General features: G+C 36.4%; 2 protein-coding genes and 1 long non-coding RNA gene across 5 annotated transcripts in view; 1 reads left to right on the top strand and 2 right to left on the bottom strand.

Annotated features, from left to right (window-relative positions):
• The window catches only part of LOC136267456 (uncharacterized), a 29,857-nt gene extending 22,911 nt beyond the window's left edge, over nucleotides 1-6,946 (bottom strand). The window contains exons 1-6 of the mRNA XM_066062618.1: nucleotides 6,931-6,946; nucleotides 6,613-6,648; nucleotides 3,051-3,095; nucleotides 1,391-1,438; nucleotides 1,093-1,263; nucleotides 444-611 (exon numbers count right to left, since the gene is read on the bottom strand). Coding sequence (XP_065918690.1) covers nucleotides 444-611; nucleotides 1,093-1,263; nucleotides 1,391-1,438; nucleotides 3,051-3,095; nucleotides 6,613-6,648; nucleotides 6,931-6,946 — 484 coding nt within the window. The remainder of the gene's footprint in view (nucleotides 1-443; nucleotides 612-1,092; nucleotides 1,264-1,390; nucleotides 1,439-3,050; nucleotides 3,096-6,612; nucleotides 6,649-6,930) is intronic.
• A 1,747-nt stretch (nucleotides 6,947-8,693) lies between these two features.
• On the bottom strand, nucleotides 8,694-19,740 carry LOC136266705 (E-selectin-like). 2 transcript variants are annotated; one of them, XM_066061708.1, is made up of 5 exons: nucleotides 19,604-19,740; nucleotides 18,704-18,724; nucleotides 10,733-10,921; nucleotides 10,369-10,557; nucleotides 8,694-8,802 (listed from the first exon to the last, which is right to left on the bottom strand). In XM_066061708.1, exons 1-5 carry the CDS (start codon nucleotides 19,656-19,658, stop codon nucleotides 8,735-8,737), a joined length of 522 nt encoding a protein of 173 aa, XP_065917780.1. In that variant the 5' UTR covers nucleotides 19,659-19,740; the 3' UTR covers nucleotides 8,694-8,734. The 2 variants fall into 2 exon arrangements, with proteins under 2 accessions (XP_065917780.1, XP_065917781.1); XM_066061709.1 differs by lacking the exon at nucleotides 18,704-18,724 and having other exon boundaries at nucleotides 19,604-19,728.
• Nucleotides 13,653-15,960, top strand: LOC136267115 (uncharacterized). 2 transcript variants are annotated; one of them, XR_010706533.1, is made up of 3 exons: nucleotides 13,653-14,130; nucleotides 14,988-15,196; nucleotides 15,808-15,960. It is a non-coding gene; the product is annotated as an uncharacterized lncRNA (long non-coding RNA). The 2 variants fall into 2 exon arrangements; XR_010706532.1 differs by having other exon boundaries at nucleotides 14,988-15,960.
• Nucleotides 19,741-20,945: the final 1,205 nt, after the last annotated feature.

A 20,945-nucleotide genomic window follows, 5' to 3' on the forward strand; every position in this document is an offset into this window, starting at 1 on the left:
TTCATTTCTACGATAATTTTTAATGGCAGTATGTATATATATATTTTGGGTGGTGCTTTTAATTTTAGGGGGAACCCTACTAAACAGTGATACTGTACTGTTTGATATAATAAGCAAAGTATTTTGCTCCCTTCTCAAACAATGTACTCATCTAATATTTGTGATTGATTAGCATAGTGTGCTGTTTCTAGTATATAACAATTATTATGAGTGCTCTGTGGCAGCATTTTAAACCCACTGATTTGCTATAATTATACATACGCAATCAGTAGCTCTAAAGAATTAACATTCAGCCATTGACCATTTTCTATCAATTTCAACACTTTGCCAACCAATATTCATTTAGTCAGTCAGGAAAAATGAGAAACTTTTATCTTCTGAAACTAACAAAACAATGTCTGGCCCATAATATTATATATTTCTACCACACTCATAATACTCACTACACAATGCTGGATCAATGCAGCGTCGGTCATCACTGATCACTTGTCTAAGCGGACACACACATCTTGAGATATCACATAGTACAGGAGAATTTGGATTATCACATGTGGGGTTGTCAGGGTAACAACCACCAATAGTGTAGAATTGTCCAGTTATTGGACACACAACTACATAATAAAATAAGCACAAAATATACATGCATGTATGTAAAGAATAACAACTCATTGTACTCAAATGTAATATCGTCTCGTGAGAGTGCAAGCGATTAAAAAAACCCACTAATTAAAAGGTGTGGCACTTATTTCACTTGCAAGTATTAGTCCTAAATGAAACATGATGAATACTCATGAGCAAAATGGGTGACACACCCTTTAATTAGCTAGTTTTTTTATCGCTTGCACTCTTGTGAGACAACGTTACATTTGAGCGGTACCATATGTAAAGTACGTAGCTGTTCATTTTTAATACTGCATTATTGTTATGTGACAACTAACTGGCTACAGCTACAATAAAGGGTACACCATGATAACATATGCATTACATCTTCTCATTTATTATCAAAATGACACATATAATGCAAGCAAAAGTCTTAAAATTCTATAGAATATCAACAATAAACCTTGATGCTGTATAGGCATGCACACTCACCACAACTTGCTGCATCTACACAAGAGTTGGTCACTTCATTAACCACTTGTCCAAATGGGCAAACACACCTCGGAACATTACATCGTATATCAGTATTTGGATTAGTGCAAGTAGCTTGGTCAGGATAGCATCCCTCTGTGGTGTAAATCTGTCCAACCACTGGGCATGGAACTAAATGTGTGTCAGTAAACAAGTTGTGATTTTCTATCCATTATTAATTATTTGCTAATGGTGACTTTACCAGATATGTCAAGTATATGCAGTTTGGGAGTGTATAGCAGGTAAAAATAACACTCACCTGGTGTTGAAGTTGGAGTATCACTCAAAGATGAACTGGCAAAAATTCCTTTAAAAAATATATGTGTGATATATATTATACTGTTAACAACAAAGGTGTGCATGCATTAGAATTTATTAAACTATATAAAAATTGCTCTACATCAACTGAACTAGAAAGAAAAGCATGCACAACATTTTTATATGTAAGTCAACAATTTAGCAATAGGTAGAGATGTGTGATGATTTTAGGCATGTGAATGGTTCAAGATAAATTCAAATATTGTTGCCATACTGTATTTCAAATCATCTTGTCTCAGTAAGTCTTATGATATCTCGAAAATCAGATATATCTAGATAATCGCACAGCACTAGCAATATTCCAAAGTGATAATTTGCTATGTTGATTGCACAAGAAGGCCATTCCAAATTAACGTTCATGCATCTTTGCAGTGGCGGTGGAAGGTGGGGGCTGGAGCTGCCCCAACTTTTAGATGAGTGGGGCAGAGCTCCTCCAATAATTACCTTGTGTGGCATCACGACCGTATATGTATCATTGTCGTGGTTTCAAACTGCCATCTACAGTATGTATCATATAGTGGAAGGATTCATTGTATGTGTGTCGTACCTGAAAGATTTTAATTGACAATACCGTAAAGTCAGGTTGTTAAGTGCATGAGCTTATAATTTTCGGAGAAAACTTTTTGTAAAAATCATACTATCTGTTAGGTGCATACGCCTGATAAATAACACGGAATCACTATGTTGTAATACAGTAGTTAATAGTTTGTACCAGTCACCACACCAGTATGTAAGGATATTTGACTCCATTTCCAGGTGAATTCCTTCATGATGAACAAGATTATCACTATCCAGATTGCTGATTTGCTGTATACATAGTGAAGAGAGACCTCAAGGGAGACGTAAGCGCTTGAGGAGACATTAATTTTTCAGTACTTCCAGCTTTTCTTGCTGTTTCCTTTTCTTGCCATTTCTTGCTGTGCGTAGCTCTATCATCGCATTTTGCTGTGTGCACTTATCATCCATGATTAATTACAAGAAATGTGTGTGCGCTTAACAAATAATATGCGCTTAACAGATACATACGCTTAACAACCCGACTCTACAGTATTTTTGCACCAGATTCAATCTTGCAGCACCTATTTTTCAAAAAATGTCTGAGGGATGCCTATAAAAAGAAAATGTTTTGCATGCTGAATGTGCTTTGCACACTGTTGTAATCACTGCAACCATAAACAAGCCTCCAGCTTCCATAAAAGTGTCAGCTCAAATAATGTTGAACCTCCCCCCCCCCAACTTTTTCATCTTCCTCCGCCTCTGCTTTTACCTTTTACAGGTGACTCCACAGGCCAGGAAAAATTAAAAATAATCTTTCTGGAATTTTTTTGACTGTTTTATTAGAGTATATGTATACAACTGCTCTATTAGATCTTTACAAGTATATGTAGGACCTAACGCATTTGTAAAATGAAGTAAAAGAGACCATAATTTTTTCTTCCCCTTGCTATATGATAAACTATTGTACTAGCACTCTTTAAAAAGATCACATGATTTTTTTAAAAAAGCATTCACCTGCCAATCCATGAAACATGAAATTGATTTGTCACGGTCTAAATCTTATGCATGTACTTACACTAGCATAACTACATTGTGGTACTCACTTGATGTAGATGTGGGAGAGACATTATCAGAACTGGATGAAGTACCTATAAAGAAGTAAACACTATAAAGCATTAGGTTACCAATTGGCTCGCCATTTGGCTGTTGTTTTCCCTTTACATTAACAACTGGTTAGTCACTTGCCTGTTGGTTTTATTCCCTTCCTCTACTAATAAAGATGGCCAACGTTTTGGCCACAACAAACATGTTAACTTTATTAGTCATTAGTTACATACATTTACATTCATGGACGTTCCCCTCTTTACAGCCAACTGCAATATCATATACATATGACTAGATGCAGTTCTTGATCTAACGCTAGTTGTAGAGGAACCTTAAAATGTGAAAGCATTATAAAGAAAGCAGATGTGAATTAGTTACTGTACATTTAAAATTATTCAATCCTGGTGCAGTTGTTTGACTGATAATGGTAGAGCTACACAAGCCTACAATGGTAAGCCAATCTTATCAAACAGTTTGGTAGTACTGTTTAAGAAGGGATCACCCCAAAAGTGATGTACACTGCCTCAATATTCAACCTTTAAAAATTATTCACCTCGTGCTGTATTAGCCTCTCTACACACCCCCTCATGCTTTCTGTGCACACGCGCGGCGGTGATTTAACTATAACATATTGTAAACGTAAAGGTGATTTTCATCGCATAAGATGTTTCTAGCATAATTTTTAAAGGTTGAATTTGAGCCAAACTAACCCTATTAGATAGTTCTATGACTAGAAATAGATTATATAAACACTTACTGATATCCTGATCACCGAAAATTGTTATTGTTATTAAAGCTTTACAGTGGCCAGCACTGAAGGTCTCACAGCAACATGTGCTGCAGCCTTTGAATTATCTAACCTAGTAAACTGAAACTGGAAACCTAAGAACAGTACTTGACCTAGCTAACAATAAGGTGTAAATCACAGCGGTTTGAGCACTATAGAAAATCGCTCCAAGTCAGACGACCAGGAAGTACAATGTAACACTTAAAGCATCACCTATGCTTGTTGTATAAAAAATACAGTATGAGGGGGTGTGTCGAGAGGCTAATACAGCATGAGACGAAGTCGTAGAACTAGCTAATATGATTAGTTTGGCTAGTTTTAGCGATTTACAATGTCATGCATGTGATCAATTGTGCTGTCTTAGTGGAGTCGCTTCATGATCAGATGATCAGATGATCAGTAAGTGTTTATACAATCTATTTCTAGCTGTAGAACAAATTGGTAGGATTAGTTTGGCTGGTTTTAGCGATTTACAGTGTGTTGCTTTCATACATTCCTTAAATAAATTCTCCACATAACTGTACTGTAATTGCCCAATTAGCTGCATAACTGTTCTGTATGACTCATACAGTACAGTTATACAGCTAATAAGTACTGTATGAACAATACACTATGTGGCATTGCTTTGATCCTCCCACGCAAAGTACAATATATTAGTCTATCCGCAACATTTTGAAAACAAGAAAACATGTACAGGCAGCCGGATATAGAATTTTTTTAAAAAATCACTGAACTCAAACTTTTGTCTGCCAGCCAGCCTGCCTGGTCTGTAACTTCACCATAGGTCTATTAATGATCAATAACCATCAAGCATGGAGATCACACCTTTATTAACAATCTAAACATGATGACCACACTCTTTACTGGTTTAGCTGTATTTATAATAATAGCACAATGAACAGGGCTGCCCAGAGAAATTAGGTGGCCCAGGGCAAAGAGTTAAAGAGGGGCCCCAGGGGCAAGGAGGGTTCCACTCTGAATCACAACTTCAGCCTAACTGTAAGTCAAAGACCAAAAAAAAAAATGGCCATTACATGCTGACAATGACAATAGCTTCTACTCACCAACCATATCTCCTTATTTATAACTACATATGTAGCTTGCTACACTGCTCCTCTGAAAAATACTGTGACTGCTCTATTAGAGTATATCGATCTTTTAAACAGGTATTCAAGGGGCCCTTCATGGAGCCTCCTGGGGCCCCTTTCAAGCTGGGACCCGGGGAAAAATCCCCCAGTTTCCCCCCCATGTGGGTGGCCCTGACAATGAAAGTAAGGAATAGTGACCATGCCTCAGTCTTGGTAGGCTATACAGAGGCTGACCTAAGATACTCTAATACAGCAGTCACCCGTCACACATGTATAGCTGTATGCTACAACAAGTATAACAAAAAGCTAGTATACATATAAAAGTATTAATTTAAAAAATAAAGTAGGGATCCAAGCAATAAAAAGTAGTGAAACAAGAATTCCAATGAGAGATTATAAAATCAGCTTTATTGTTCTAGTGTACTAAACTAAAACTTTCATTATATAGTCGAAATTAAGTGAGGTGAGCAACTGACAGCAGTGGCAGAGAGGTAAAGGGTTTGGGCATATAAGTATGGCGGTCCCTGGTTTGAATAATGGAGAAAATATTTCCTGGTGCTTTTGCGCATATTCTTTTAAAATTCTTGGTGACTGTTCTGTTAGAGTATCTCATTTGTACTTGTTTTACATGTTTGCACTATATCTCCTCAGCTAATAATTTCAGTACCTTCAAACCACAAAAGGTTTGCACTACAATAATCACTTCATGTACATAATGATTTTCAAGTTATTCAGTCCAGTGGATTATCCTGCAACATATCACTTTTGCAATTTTCAAAATCAAATATAACTCCTTTATTCTTAGTTCAATCTATACAAATATTTTTTTCTGAAGTATACAAAGTAAAGAATTAAGAATGTAAGAAGTTTAAGAAAAAATATAAAGAAAATGAGACAAGCTCTGAAGATGCATTTCTCAATGATGGCTGGGCAGATTCAACTCAAATTTGGAGGTGCAATCCTAAGTTAAATGCAAGTTGTTATTTTGTGCCAAGGTTCTATTGGGAAATATACAGGGTTTTTTTAATTAAAAAATCTTGGATACTGGAATGCCTACCATCATGTCTATAGTTTCACTGTCTTCTGCGTGACGTGCTATATACCACTGAGACAATAACCTTCAACATAACTGAATCTACACGTGTCTTGATATGAAGCCACCCCATCATCTCCAAACATATATACAATCAATCAATCCATTATCGGTCAGGACAGGACACTATTAGTAAGATTACATCACAGTGACAACTGCAAATACTAGTTAATATTATTGTATGCAAAAGCCTTGATAGCCAACTGAGGCTTCTAGAATAGAAATTTATAATAGAAAAGTTAGTTAAGGAACAATTATAGTGATTCTCCTTCTGACACAATACATTTGCTATCTTCAAAAGTGAACTACTATGTTATGACAAATCTGTGACCAATGTTTTCACACAATGAAAAACAGGAAGATTTTAGCTGCAATACATACATTAAAAGTCATTGCTATAACAGATGTAAAAGTAAAACATATGGGTGTGGCCTTTATAACACTAACTGTAACATTCATAGCTTTTTAAATATCTTGGCTCAGTTGATTTATAGCATCAATGGCTATGCCTAATGTTATACAGCATACGTTCATTGGTATTAGGGATACAGTATACAAACTACATATATATTTACAATATTATGGTCATTTACTTGTTGTAGATGTTGGAGAGATGCCAACTGAACTGCCTATAAAAGCAAACAAAAGCTATGAACTTAGTATATTCAGTTCACTGAGTTGTAAAACTATATAATATGGAAACAACTACATAAGGAATCATCATGTGCATAATTATTATATCCTATAGGCGAGCTACAACATTTGTGTTTAGTTAATGAATGCACAGCTAGACCATTTAGTCTTTGACAGCATGGCACCTCATGTGACCCAAAACTTGTAAAACTAATTTACAAGCTGCGTATCTCGATAACCAATTTAACGTCACTGCACTTATTGCTATATGCAGGTACAATCCACAGCAGGCATGTTAACTTCGATTTATTGTGATGCAGTAAATTACATATATTTGTTTTGAGAGACAGGTAATAACACATGCAGTCAAGTGCCACTGCTTGAAATTGTGTGTGGATAGAGATCTCGTGTTATCCAGAGAAGGGCCAGCTCTCCAGCTAAGATGAAACTTTGGACACATACTTTTACCTGTATGACATGGTCTCTACCCCAGGAGGGTTTGCCTATGCTGACTGATAGCACCTGATTAGTGCACAGATAGTTGTGTTTGTTTCACTGTGAAGGCATGAATATGCATACAACAGTCAAAAGCATTACTAATGCGCACGTTTGTTACATGCATTCCTGCACGCATGAGTAAGTGTGTGTGTTTGTGTGAGTGCGTGTATCCTTTTTGCTGCTCTGGTGTATTCCTATAGAGAGACAACTGCTAACTAGCTGGATATTGGATGAAGTAGCTGGTGAGAATGGTATTACCCTGAGTGTCCCTTAGACAAAGTTACCGATTGCTGGGATTAGTGGCACCGATGATGACTTAGCTCAGTTGGAAACTAGATGCATGGAGATGTAGTGAAAGTAGTTGATCAGTTTAAGTATTGGAATTGTTGCATGAGACACATGGTGGAGTACAGTAGTTATGAACAAGAAGGATGGTATTTTGATCCTCAGTGTTAGGAGTGTTGATATAATTATTGTAGTGCTGAAATTTGGGTTCCTACTCATGGTCGGTTATTAAGTTGACAAATCTCACTGATGCTGTGTTCAATTTAGTTGGTATATAAGTAGAACAATTCTATAGAAGAACTGGTGAGCTGATTGATTAATTTCACAAGGTCAAGAGTAATGTAGGATAAGGTGGTTGGGACACACTGCCCAAAAGCCTGACATTATTAAGATGCTACAAAGAAGCTGTTGTTTAGTTGGTTCCCTCCTTCCTAGTTATGTTGGCTGCACAAGGATTTGAAAAAGTTTAGGATAGATATGCACACGCATAATAACACACACACACACACACACACACACACACACACACACACACACACACGCACACGCACACGCACGCACACACACACACACGCACACAAACTTCAAGACAACCATCAGAGAATGCACATGTGGTCACTGTTCTCTGTCATTGGTTAGAACAGAGTGGTGCATGCACCTGTGTCTTATATAATGTAATACGATCTTTGAATTTAAAATGTGAACTGTTGAGTGGCACAAAGTAATGGCTTGTGTGAAGGTCACATCATCATGTTCTGATTAATCCCTTACAAAGTGTTTTCCACCTGGTATAATCTTAATCATAATATTACTATACTTGTGTGTGTTGTGTGTGTGCATGTGAGTGTGTGGCCTGGTGTCAACTGGGGAAGCAGCCCACCCAGCTGTAACATCAATGGGTTTCTGGTATAAACTGGGGGAACAAATTCCAAATGTCCATGTCTCACATACGTAGTAGGTGAAGGTACAGGTGGGACTTTGGGTACCCACACCTTCACCTGTAAGACATGGCTCACTAGTCTCTCACAGGTTACTAGTCTTGCTCCAGGAGGCCAGGGACCACAAAAATGGTTAATTTCTGTTCAGGCACTATCGAGATCTATGGATGTGTGAAAATGGAGTTTTCTTTGTTCCTGTAAAATAGACCCTTGTCTTTTGTGCACATGCACTAGCTGTACTTGGCCGCATGATATACTATTGTGTGCCTTGATACAAGAAGCAATAAAAATAGTATAGCTAGCCATATATAGCTACATCAGAATTTTTAAAATTACACCAAAAATTTACAATATACATTATCTACTCATGATTACACTTACTTGGTGTTGAACGTGATGTGGAACTGTCAGAAGAACTTATAGGGGTACCTATTAATAGTGTACATAAAACAGTGCACTGACACAGTTTAATATAATATTTACAATTGGACTCTGTTTAGGCTGTTTTGGGTGGGCAATAAATCTCATACACTCTACCTTATTTTCTAATATACTCCATGCTTTCAGGCGTAATATAACATAAGATTATACTCAAAAACAAGTATGCATTCCTAACCTGCAGTGATGTAATGGGGTGCTAAATTGTGTCACATGAGCATAATCAAGAGACATCATGGTGTGCTGTATAGAGGGAAACTTTGGCAAATAGCAAGCTAAATTGCATTTGGTGAAATAAACTTTGGTGAATTCAAGCTTAATCCATAGCTATAAAGATGATTATCTCAAGTGCAACAAGTAATTGGCGGGTTAAAGCTTTGGTAAATTTGTAGCAAATCACTAAATTCGCCAAAGTTTTTTCCCCGCAAAAGTTTCCCTCTATACAGTATATATCATACCTATGTGGGGAATGTTATTTTGGCTTGTAGTTATAGTTTGTAGTTACAGTTATAGTTCCCACATATGTAGCTATGTACATTATACCATTACGTCTCTTGCTTCACTGCTTTTAGCACATGGATCCAGTTCACTATTTAAGTAATAATTTTACATACACTAGTTTGTTTACTTTTTGTTATAGCTATACATAGGCAACTGATCTATTAAACAGCATGACATTACATATAGTATCTACATAACTATTGTGTTTGGGTGATTGCTGTTTGCAACACCTGGGTCATCTCGGGATAAACTACGTATGCTGTATAATGGGAAATTCCCACAAAAGGAAACATTCATGACTTTTACAGTTTTCTGAATGTTTTTTTTTTGTAATTATGAATATTTTTGTTTTACATATCTGTATAGCAGTTGTATCATTGCTGAAACACTTATTCCATTGAGTGAGAAGGAATGATTGAGCACTATTTCTGGACTCTCGTGCATTGATTCTTTGGCTGCAATATCTCTTACAGTCGAATCACTCTATATACACATGCAGAATTTAATTCGTATACTGGGTATGGTCTAAGGTGGAACCTCTCAATAAAAGACACTTTGGGACTCAGAATTTTACACTCATAATTCCATATATATAGCTATTTGCTGTAAAATAGAGGCTTTCCTCTTTCAGAGGTACAAATGTAGAGTTAGACCTGTTGGGACCAAAATCTCTGTCCTTATTATGGAGAATTTTCTAATGTTCCCTTAGTTTGGAGAGCTTTAGGTTTCATTGTAGTTTGGTGCCCATGCAATGGAGCAGGTGGCGGTGCAAGACTGGGTGTGTTTATAAGCATCAACAACACATGGATCATGTATGCAATTTGCTCTCTCAAATTGATTTGTCATGATGCAGTTCACAAATTTTCTGTCACTAAGTAACTTTCAATGCTTAACTTGTGACTAATTTCTTTTACAGGAATTTCCCATTATAAAATTAGCACACTTGAACAAGAAATAGTTCCACTAGCAGGATGATTGAGGGTTGGACAGGACGCCAACAATGTAACACAAAGAAAGATAACAATTACTTTAAAACCAACAAGTGTTTCACCACACCTCTTGTACACATCGGATCATCATTATTCCACATTCCAGTACTAAGACAAGTCCTGGAGCTGCTACCCATTAGTTCAAAGCCATCCGCACAAGTGTATCGACAGACATCTTGATATGATGCTGTTCCATCATCTCCAAAGTCACACAACACTAATCCATTTTCAGGTTGTGGTAGCTCATCACAAGGAACTACAAAGGACAATGCAATCATGAGCAAATACATACAATAAGTTTTCTGACAAGGGAATTTGTAACTTTGTTCACTACCACCACCATCACAGAAGGTAGGAATGAATATGGATAGTGAGTGATCAACATAATATTATATTAAATTTACTGTGTTTGGATAATAAAGTAACCTTACCTCTATGACATGTTGTATCACTTCCACTCCAAGTTCCATTACTCTGACAAGTGCGTGACATGCTACCACTGAGACGATAACCTTCAACACAGCTGAATCTGCACGTGTCTTGGTATGAAGCCACCCCATCATCTCCAAACATACAATCAATCATTCCATTATCAGGTTGACGGAGGTCAGGACAGGACACTATTAGTAAGTTGTTAAATCACAGTGACAACTGCAACTACTAGTCTACATAAGTTAATATTATTGTATGCAGAAGCTTTGCTAGCTGACTGAGGCTTATAGAATAGAAATTTACAATAGAAAAACAGTTGAAGAGCATTAGGGTTTCTCCTTCTGACACAATACATTTGCTGTCTCCAAAAGTAAACTACTGTATTATGAACATATAACCACCTCAAAAACACCTTTGCTGTAAAAAAAAGGCTTGTCCAAGAAACTACAAGTACCTGTAATCCAATGTAATTAAAAACAGCTCAGTTGTAGGGAAAGACTTCATAAAAGTAAAAATAACTGGTAACTTAAAGAGCTGATATCTGGAGTGGCCAAGAATCAATCTTACTCATACTAAATTTTTTAAATCCATGCAAGAACACCTTGTATTGGCTGTTAAAAAGTGCACCCATGAAAGTAATGGGCAATTGAAATAGCTGATATCTGAAGCGGCCAAGAATGAATGCTGATATACAACTAATTGGAATTAACAAAAAGTTTAACATTGAACCTTTATCTTTCAGCTGTGTTCTACATTCACTCTTGCTGCATCATAAATTGATTTCTTTTAACTCTAATTTGGCCGCCTATTTAATATTCAATGTATAGAGCAAAAAAGGCAGCCAAATTACCAGCCAATTAGAGTTAAAAGAAATCAATTTATGATGCAGCAAGAGTGAATGTAGAACACAGATGAAAGATAAAGGTTCAATGTTAAACTTTTTGTTAATTCCAATTAGTTGTATATCAGCATTCATTCTTGGCCGCTTCAGATATCAGCTATTTCAATTGCCCATTACTTTCATGGGTGCACTTTTTAACAGCCAATACAAGGTGTTCTTGCATGGATTTAAAAAAATTAGTATGAGTAAGATTGATTCTTGGCCACTCCAGATATCAGCTCTTTAAGTTACCAGTTATTTTTACTTTTATGAAGTCTTTCCCTACAACTGAGCTGTTTTTAATTACATTGGATTACAGGTACTTGTAGTTTCTTGGACGCACCTTTTTTTTACAGCGAAGGTGTTTTTGAGGTGGATATCACTCATTTTTGTTATAGTGATAGTCCCACTGGGGGAACAACAAAATTGTTTAAAATTTAATGGTAACATTTAGATGACTGATATTGGGAAATTAGCAATAATATTATTATCTTGGAGAGTCAAACATGTGCACCTGTCATCTTGTTTGACAAAGGCATGCACATTACAGACTGTTCACACTGTAAATTTGGAAGTATGAATTTACAGTGTAGAATAGACAGACTGTTCCATAGATTTATGTTTACCCTGTGGCATTCATTTACTATTTACAACATCTCACATCTGTGATAAATGCTTTAGATTATGATCATAATTAGCAAGTGCCTAATTAATTCACAATTACTACACAGCTAGCTATTGAATGTTCTATTAGAGTATATTTATCTTTTTATAATATTACTTACAAAATATATCTGTGGAATACTTCAGGCATCTTACGCTCAAACTTAGCTGAGTGTTAACTGGGTGCATAATAAATTACTACACAGCTAGCTATGCAAAATTTTGACTGAATTCATAATGCAGACAATTTATTGCACAAGCACTGATTGATGGTAACATGATGCAATGCTTACCAGCAGCTATAGTGATCTTACTTAGTTCACTGCAGCTATATACATGTAAGTCTCAGATTACATTTCAAGTGTTTTTGTGTTGTGGCACTGTAGGGAAACACTATGCATCTCCTCATCTCAATAACTGCATCATCATCATATTTAGATCAACTGTTGTAACTGGATTGACAAGGTGTATTGATTTTCTAGTCATATAAAATCAATAAAGAGGGATCAGTAAAGAGTATGGAAACCAACAAGATACCAGATAATTGAACAAGAATTATAGGAGGAACAGTCAAAATGCACTTAAATAAAACATCTCAATTAATAAACTCTTTGCTGATACAATAACCATGACAATTATCTTATCATTGTGTAGAACATCATATAATTTGATTCTTAGTGTGGAGCTAGAGCCTTACATTTCCCAGGCCTCATAGTACATGGAATAGCAATTTATACCAGCAGATGAAAGAATATCTTGTATACGCAACCTGAAAGCTAAACCCTAGTGGGATAGCATTTAATATTAATAAATAAATACATATAGTCATTATTATCGAGAGTCCATGCAAGCATATAACAAGAGTTCATTTTAATATGGGACTATAACTATCTTTTGGACAATGTATATAGGGCATCAGAAGATACAACCAGTGCATTGAGCTCTCAGCCTTTTTGACTGGAACTTTCAAACTTGATGGAGCGAATTTGGTCACTGAAGGACTAGCTAAAAGTTGCAGTATACTCAGCTAAAATTTTCTGAGGGAATATGTCCCAGAGGCCCAGACTATATAGACCAGTTGACTTAGTCTTAGCTACCACTTTCACCTTACTCTGGTGCCCCTGATGTATCAGCAACATAATAGAGTAGCTATAGAAAAAGCTAGTTAATGCCATAGGCATAGCTAGGGGTGGGCATTTGCCCTACCATCATGCGTTCTTCTATGCGATCATATGCATCATCACACAAAAAATCCTATAGCTAGGCTATAGTACACACGTACCGCAATGCTGAGCCATGACTAAGGACAAGTACCACACAAGACTGACAATTATCACGTGATCTATATAAGGGAAGTCCCTTGGAATGTCCCTGCAACACCCCAAGTGGACACACGTGATACGCGGTTTTAATTAAAATTGAACAAATGTTGTTTAAAATGGCAGTCCAAGAAGGAGAGTGAGAGTAATGAGACTGAGTAATCAACATTAAGTCTTGTTGTAACTGGATTTCATTTCATGGTGAGGTGTACTTTAATGCAGAGGCCGTACACCGTTGTTGAAGTATGAAAGAACCCGTGAAAGACTAAGAGTCTGGAGTGGAGGTTAACGAAACTGATTAGATCGAGGATTAGATCAACATCAACACACACCGATTAACCGCATTTGCAGTATTTTAGAGTCCCACCGGGCGAAAACTCCTAGTACTGTAGCTCCACTAGCTCTTATTATCTCATGGCGAGATTGTAGTGACAAGGTGTATGGACCAATTACCAAAAAACCGTGGCTATCTTATCATTTGCCACTTACATCATCATCAGAAGTCTTGGGAACTTTGGCTGCAGATGAAAAGTCAGTAAGTGAATCTGTGTCAGATATTGATGTTTGTATGAAAAGGTATACCCATTCACATGTTCTGGTCTAAATTACTGAATTTATGTACAGTGAAACATGAAGAAGTTTGCTGCATGGTATGGACATTATTTTGTTTAATCACGGAACACTGTCATTTTCACAAACTAACCTGCAGAACTAATTCACAGTGCTTTTGTTCAATTGTAACACTAATGTAGTGAAGGTTAATAATGGCTGTCAAGACATCAAAATAGATCGGAGTGTTCCTTTCCAAATATCTGGCATTCAATTTGCCATAGAAAAAGTAAGTGATTTTCAACCTTAAAATGACGAGCTTAAATTTCCTGATTTCCTTTTGCTATAGCTCATCTTAATCACTATTCACTGCTATTTCCAAATCTGGTTCGGAATCTGAGGTATCTATCACGTGTCGTGGGTTATTATGCCTTTTATTGCATGACCCCAAAATGCTCAATACAAAATGTATGGGGGAATTTGCTACACCTGGTCAGTTTAGGCCATTTTGACAAGCCAAAATTTCCATGAATTGGAGGCATCATTGTACTCGCAGAGAGTTGCTCTACATGTATCAAATTCAGAAAGTTACTGAACAGACTTGAGGTAGGTGGTACACGATAATTAATTTTTATTGATTTTTCAATTGAAATGTATTGGACATGCTGTTCCAGCTGGCATTTTTGCCATGAACAAAAGTATAGCAAATGTCTGCAAACTTCTTGATATGCCTGTCTATTCACGTCTCTGTGTAACAATGTCAACTGTTTAAATGAATAAAATGTTTATTTTGTGATAAATTTAAGTGTATTGCATTTAATGCTCACCTATCTGTTTTTACAGGCAATCTAGTCATAGTGATTCACCCACTAACAGTGGATGTGGTTGTAATACTTAACTCTGGACCAGGTAGGACCTTTATTAGTATTGTGAATTTCATACGATTGGTCTCTTGTGTTGTCAGATTACCAAGCAAGTTGTGTTTTGTGGTGACCATAAACCCAGCTCTAGTGATAATTGGCCAGTTGTCTGATTAGCAGCTTTGACTTCAAGTGTGTGTACAAGCTCACAGCAATTGCTTTATAAGTTGTACTTTTATGCACTAGTGTAACTGTTATTTAAGATCAGGTATTGGTTGTAAAATGGGTTAAACAATATTGTCAGGTATTCACTTAGCTTAAAAGTGGGAATTGGTACAATTGTAATCCTGAATTTCCTGTTGTATAGCTAAGAAATATATTTACCATGTTGTACATTCTGTTTGGTGGCCACTTGTTGTTTGACAGGTCTCATGTTTACGTACTTAGGCACCAAAACACATTTATGTTACCTCTGGTACACAGTGGCGGATCTAGAAATTTCAGAGGGGGTTTCAGATTCCACTCAACTTCAGCCTAGCAAAAAGTCAAAGACCAAAAAAAAAAAAGGTCACAACCTGCTGTAGAACGTCGTAATTGTGATTTCAAAGGCTAAAGTATGAAATTTTTCATTTTACACCCATATGACGACTCGTCAATAAATTTTGGGCGCGCTATTTCCAGAGAGGGTTTCAGCTGAAACCATTGCAACCCCCCTGTATCTGCCACTGGTACACCAGATTCACTTATAGTCTTAAATATAATTTTTAAAATGTTTAATTCAGTGCCTGCTTGTTCTTTTACAGGGCTCACTTAATGTTGTGTCATCATGCAGATATCCAAGAAATAATCACTTGGTATTAAACTGATGTTTATTAAATTTTTGTTATGTGTTGTAATAGTATTGTTATATGTTTACTCTACCGCAAGAAATTTTCATGAATTTTGTAGCCATCTTATCCACAATTAGAATTGCCTCACTTGTTCTGTCACGGCAGTTCACACTTCCACAAAGCACCATCAGTTTAAGGTGGAGTGTATAGTGGCTTTCATTATGTACGTAAACTAATGTAGGGCAACAAAGTTTTGTCTGGAATGTGGTTCGTGACTGTACATGAGTTTTCAGTGGTCATTCCACACAACTTACAAAATATTTCTTGTATCATAAGTGGTGCATGGAACGTACTAAATGGAGTATTGACTAATGATTTATGGTGTCTGTACATTCTTCACGCTTTCACACCTTGTTTATAAGACATCTTCCGATTATAAACGCTCGCATGGGGCGCCATGGCACTAAATGGACTCTAAAAGATTTCTGCTCAAAATGCCTTCCCTAGGGAACTTACGGGTCTGCACGCTTTCACAACTTGTTTGTCAGACATTAGGGCTTGTGTCCACATCGTGTCTTTAAAAGTTATTGTAGGGATTACAGGTTTGAATGGAGAAAATACGCGTAGGGCCAGCCAGAATTAGATAATGTCAGGCCTAGATGGCCGGTACAAACACGGGTAAAATGACTGGTATAACGTGACGATACGTGTAACACGAGGTAGAGAAATAAAGTGAAATATGTCTAAATACGGCTATATATTTTATTTTAGCAAGGTCGCAAGAAAACGACGACGTCTAAAGATTTTTTTATTACGTAACGCAATACAAATCCATTGAGAGATGTTGCGCAATCCAGGGCTAATATTGTGAAACTGACCCTACACGTAAATAACTCACAGTAGTGGCCGCGTCTTTTAATTGGGTGTGCGCTTCGTAGTTTCTTGGCCGCGCGCCTCACTACTGTGAGTCTTGATAAAAATATGTGACCACAATGAAAACAGAAAGATGAAACTTTGTTGGATGGATTTGGGAAAACTCCGAAGGCATTTTTTGGGCTGCATGGCCGTAGTAGAGCGGCATAGTGTGCATTTCGTGCACTTTGTGATACAGTTATGAAACTTTACACATAAATAGTAATTCTTGTTACATTTCATATTTTTTGATATAGAGCTACTGCATATTTGGCCTTAGGCATTAGGCAACCTTTATGGCCATTTTTTGCAATTATCATTTTGTCTTTATCTCCCTGAAGCATTATTTTACACTGTTAAAACAAGATTTCAAATTAAAGGCGTTGATCTAAGAAACAATACGACTTTTGTTTGAAGTGAATAGCTCATTCCACCACAAAGTTATGAGCACTTTAAACAGTCATAAAATTGGTTGCCGTTAGGGTGTAAATTATCTGAGAAGCAATAAACTTCATAGAATTTCATGGCTAATATTAATTATCATAACTTTGGGATGAAATCACCTATTGACTTCAACTAAAAATCAAGTAGTTTCTGTCAGAAAGACCTTTAATTTGTAACCATGTTTAAACAGTTAAACAGTGTAAAATAATGCCTCAGGGAAATAAAGACAAAAACGATAAATTCTCAATTGAAAAATGGGTTAAATAATGCCTACTTTTACCGAGCTGCATAATTATATATATTAATAATTGTAAAACTCACAAAAATTTGAGTATAAATATAATATCTTATAGGATTAGTAATTACTGTTCATAAAACATAGTCGGAAAATGTGTTTAAAGTCAGTTAGTGTACAATATTAGTAATTGGCAATTTGTTCCCCAATTTTATTGATCTAGGAAAGAAGCTAAATTTGTAAGAATCAACATTGAAGTGGGGTAGACTAAGCTTATGTTCATTTCCTTGTGTACCTGATCTGTTATTATTAGAGATGTAGCTGGGTAAGGAGAGTTCCACTAATTTGTGTACAATCTTGTACAAAGAACAGGGTCTGATTTGCCTTCTGACAAACTGAATCCACATGATGATTAGATGTTAATTTGTTATCGAAAAGTACCTAGCTTTAGTAGCAGAGCTGAGCTTTTGATTGTCCAGAAGTATTTTGAAAGGGAAAATGTTCACAGATAGCTGTCAATCTGTGAAAATCACGAAAATTTCCTCCCTCGGAAAAACCTGCTATATACAATGATAATAATAATAATAATTTTTATTTGTATTTGCAATACTCATGTGGATATTTTCAAAGCACATCATGATCACACACTATTAAGCGTTTGATTGACATTGGAATGGGAACCGGGTAAGGTTTTATTCTTGCAGAGAATCATAGATGCAAAACATTCACTTCACCTTTAAGTCTGCCTTTAATTAGTTATTCTTGCAGTCTAAGTCTTTTCAAAAATTAATTATGTTGCTGGAGAATAATTATTCTAGATACAGTACAGCTTTAATGCAACGTCCCTCGAGCAAACTTCTCGTGATAAAATTACTCACTAATTAAGGGGAGTGGCTACCATTTCCCTCACAAGTCTTCATCCCTCGAGTCATAAGATGAAGACTCGTGAGCAAAATGGCTGCCACTCCCCTTAATTAGTGAGTGATTTAATTGCCAGCAGTTTGTTTGAGCGACGTTGCATTAAAGCTGTATTGTAACATTATTAGAAAATTAATGGGCTGTGGTTTATAATGAAATGCTGATAAATGTCTGTTTCAATAAAGGTTTTTGATAAAAGACACAACCATTACTCCAAAGTATAACCATGCAATATTCACTACTTTACTCAGTCTATCATGAGACTATATAGATGATAGAATTACGTGTGACTGCTCACAAAGTGTTTTAACACCAAATTTGTATGTATACAAATGAATCAACTACTATATGTATACTCACCATCTGGTGATGACTGAGCCACTACAAAAACAAAAAAATATAATAACATTTTTTCTTTAAACTTTACTAAAGTCCTACAGTATACTAATTAATTTTAGCCAAACCAGGAAAAAGATATGCATATACTACAATAATAGTTTTAACTTAGGATGAGGTAATGACACTTTATGAACAACACTCTGAAATCTAAAGAAAATGGCACTCATAAGTAGTTTAGCACGGCCTTCCTGTTTGCGAAGGGGCGGCTGTGCCAGACTAACTCATAAGCAGCAGGACAGTTCAACAATCAAGTATTGGAAAAGACATGCCCAGGTATACAGCATTTTATTGTAGATAGAGTTAACATTGTGTTTGAAAGCTCCAATCGTTTCACTTTGTGATCACTCTTTTTTGTGCAGTACAAAAAGCTAATGGTGGAGTGTATTTGATGGAATCAGATTGAATCAATAGCGGTAAAGTTTGTAGCTATACGTTAATGATGAGTACATCACGACATTGCTTGCTAGTGTTTGCAATGCCAGCTAGCTACATAGTTGGTACAAAAAGCCAAATAGGTGCCATTAGTTAGTCAAACTTAATGATTCGCCGATTAATTAGTAAAAAAAAAACTAGACATCACTTTATCACTGAGCTTTGGAATTACTGGTAGCAGCAAATGGCAGATTATACAAACAATCAGAATGTCATGTTTGGCTGTGCAGGACCATGCAATCAGTATTATTAGATAGCTAGTAACTTTTTAAATACATATAGCTACGTATACAGTAGGTTAGAGAAAAGTGAAATATGTGCAAATACACATGTGCAGATTATTGTTGCAATGAGCCACACCCATCTATATGTTTAACATGCCATTTCATCTTTCTATAATTTATGGTGTGGATATTTAGTTGTACTTACAGCAAGCTGTGTTGCACAGCAAGAAACACATCACTATCTTTAACAAAGCAGACATTTCTTTCCCCGGCTCTGACTCGTTTGACCTCACACTTGGGTGGTACTGGCTACGGAACACAACCACTTAGCTACTGACTTATTTATACAAAGGAATTTCGCGTGTTTGCGTAAGCTTTCCATAAAGGGTATTGATTGATTACCGCTGTAGTTAATTACGTAGCTGGTGGGTAATGACCAGTAACCACCACTACAAACTTTTGGCAGTAGATACGTAGAAACCAAAACCACAGACCTTTTGACTACCCACCTTTCAATCAACAGCCACGTGATAGCTAACAGACCGGCGATGAAGAACTCCAACTAGTGATCATTATGCAGCAAATCGTGGTACCTTATGATCATGTGAACCGTGTATTGTGAATTCGATTGTGGGTATGACTTAGTTGTGTGAAAACATTCGTATGTAGATATGTCATGGTAGTAGCTACTCGGTCCTCAGAAAGCCAATGCACGAGTAGCTAGCTAAACTGCGTCACGGTACTTTTCAATCACACATATTTAATTCATTTAATAGCTAGCTAATCTATACCTGATAATTATAACTTTAATTTCTTGATAGCAATGCAGGTGTATATTTCATAATATAATAAGACTCAATCACTCAGCTCACATGAACTTTTTTGGTCTGCATGTTGTAATTGTATAAGCTACAGTAATTAACAGACCTCTCAACTTGGAACTAGAGTTAGCTAATCTTGAGACACCCCAAGCATATATGCATGGCATAAATAAACCCCACAACTATTTGGTGGGGCAAACGTACACATGAATTGTAATAGTGAAGAGTGTCGACAAGCATGAACTAGCTATACTACATGCATACTGCTCTACTCTATGGTGTTATTCTATACATATAGAATCTTAGCAACCTGGAATTGCAAACACAGTATGTACGTACAATATGACATCACATGAGTCATTAGTCTACTTATTCAGCTGTATGTCTATCATTGTGATGATTGTAGATGTCACTAATCCTTTTACTATAGGTTTTGGGTAGAATCGTCGCAAGGCTCTTACACAAATCTCCTCTAATTTGGCACGTGATATATTTTCCACCCTCTACCTTCATAACCAAGTCCATTCATAGTTGATTAATGCTAATACAAACATACTTACTACTAAACAAAAATGAGAAGCACCTGAAGTTGAGAGGTCTGAATTAATGACTGCATTTAGTCATAGATGCAGTTCCACTTTTCAGCAGGGATACCAAAAGGTGGAGGTGGGTGTGTGCATGTGTGAGAAAAACTCTCGTTGCAAAGAAATCAGTTCTTAAAGGCTG

The sequence above is a fragment of the Dysidea avara genome, chromosome 9 (genome assembly GCF_963678975.1).
Source record: "Dysidea avara chromosome 9, odDysAvar1.4, whole genome shotgun sequence".
Taxonomy (NCBI): domain Eukaryota; kingdom Metazoa; phylum Porifera; class Demospongiae; order Dictyoceratida; family Dysideidae; genus Dysidea; species Dysidea avara.

What these genes read in the sequence shown, in the direction of transcription:
- LOC136266705 (XM_066061708.1), bottom strand. Translation starts at nt 19,658, where the DNA reads ATGTCTGCTTTGTTAAAGATAGTGATGTGTTTCTTGCTGTGCAACACA. An exon ending in TGATACAACATGTCATAGAG is followed by an intron (nt 10,558 to 10,732) that starts GTAAGGTTACTT and finishes TGTCCTTTGTAG; the next exon opens with TTCCTTGTGATGAGCTACCA. An exon ending in TGATCCGATGTGTACAAGAG is followed by an intron (nt 8,803 to 10,368) that starts GTGTGGTGAAAC and finishes CACTATTAATAG; the next exon opens with GTACCCCTATAAGTTCTTCT.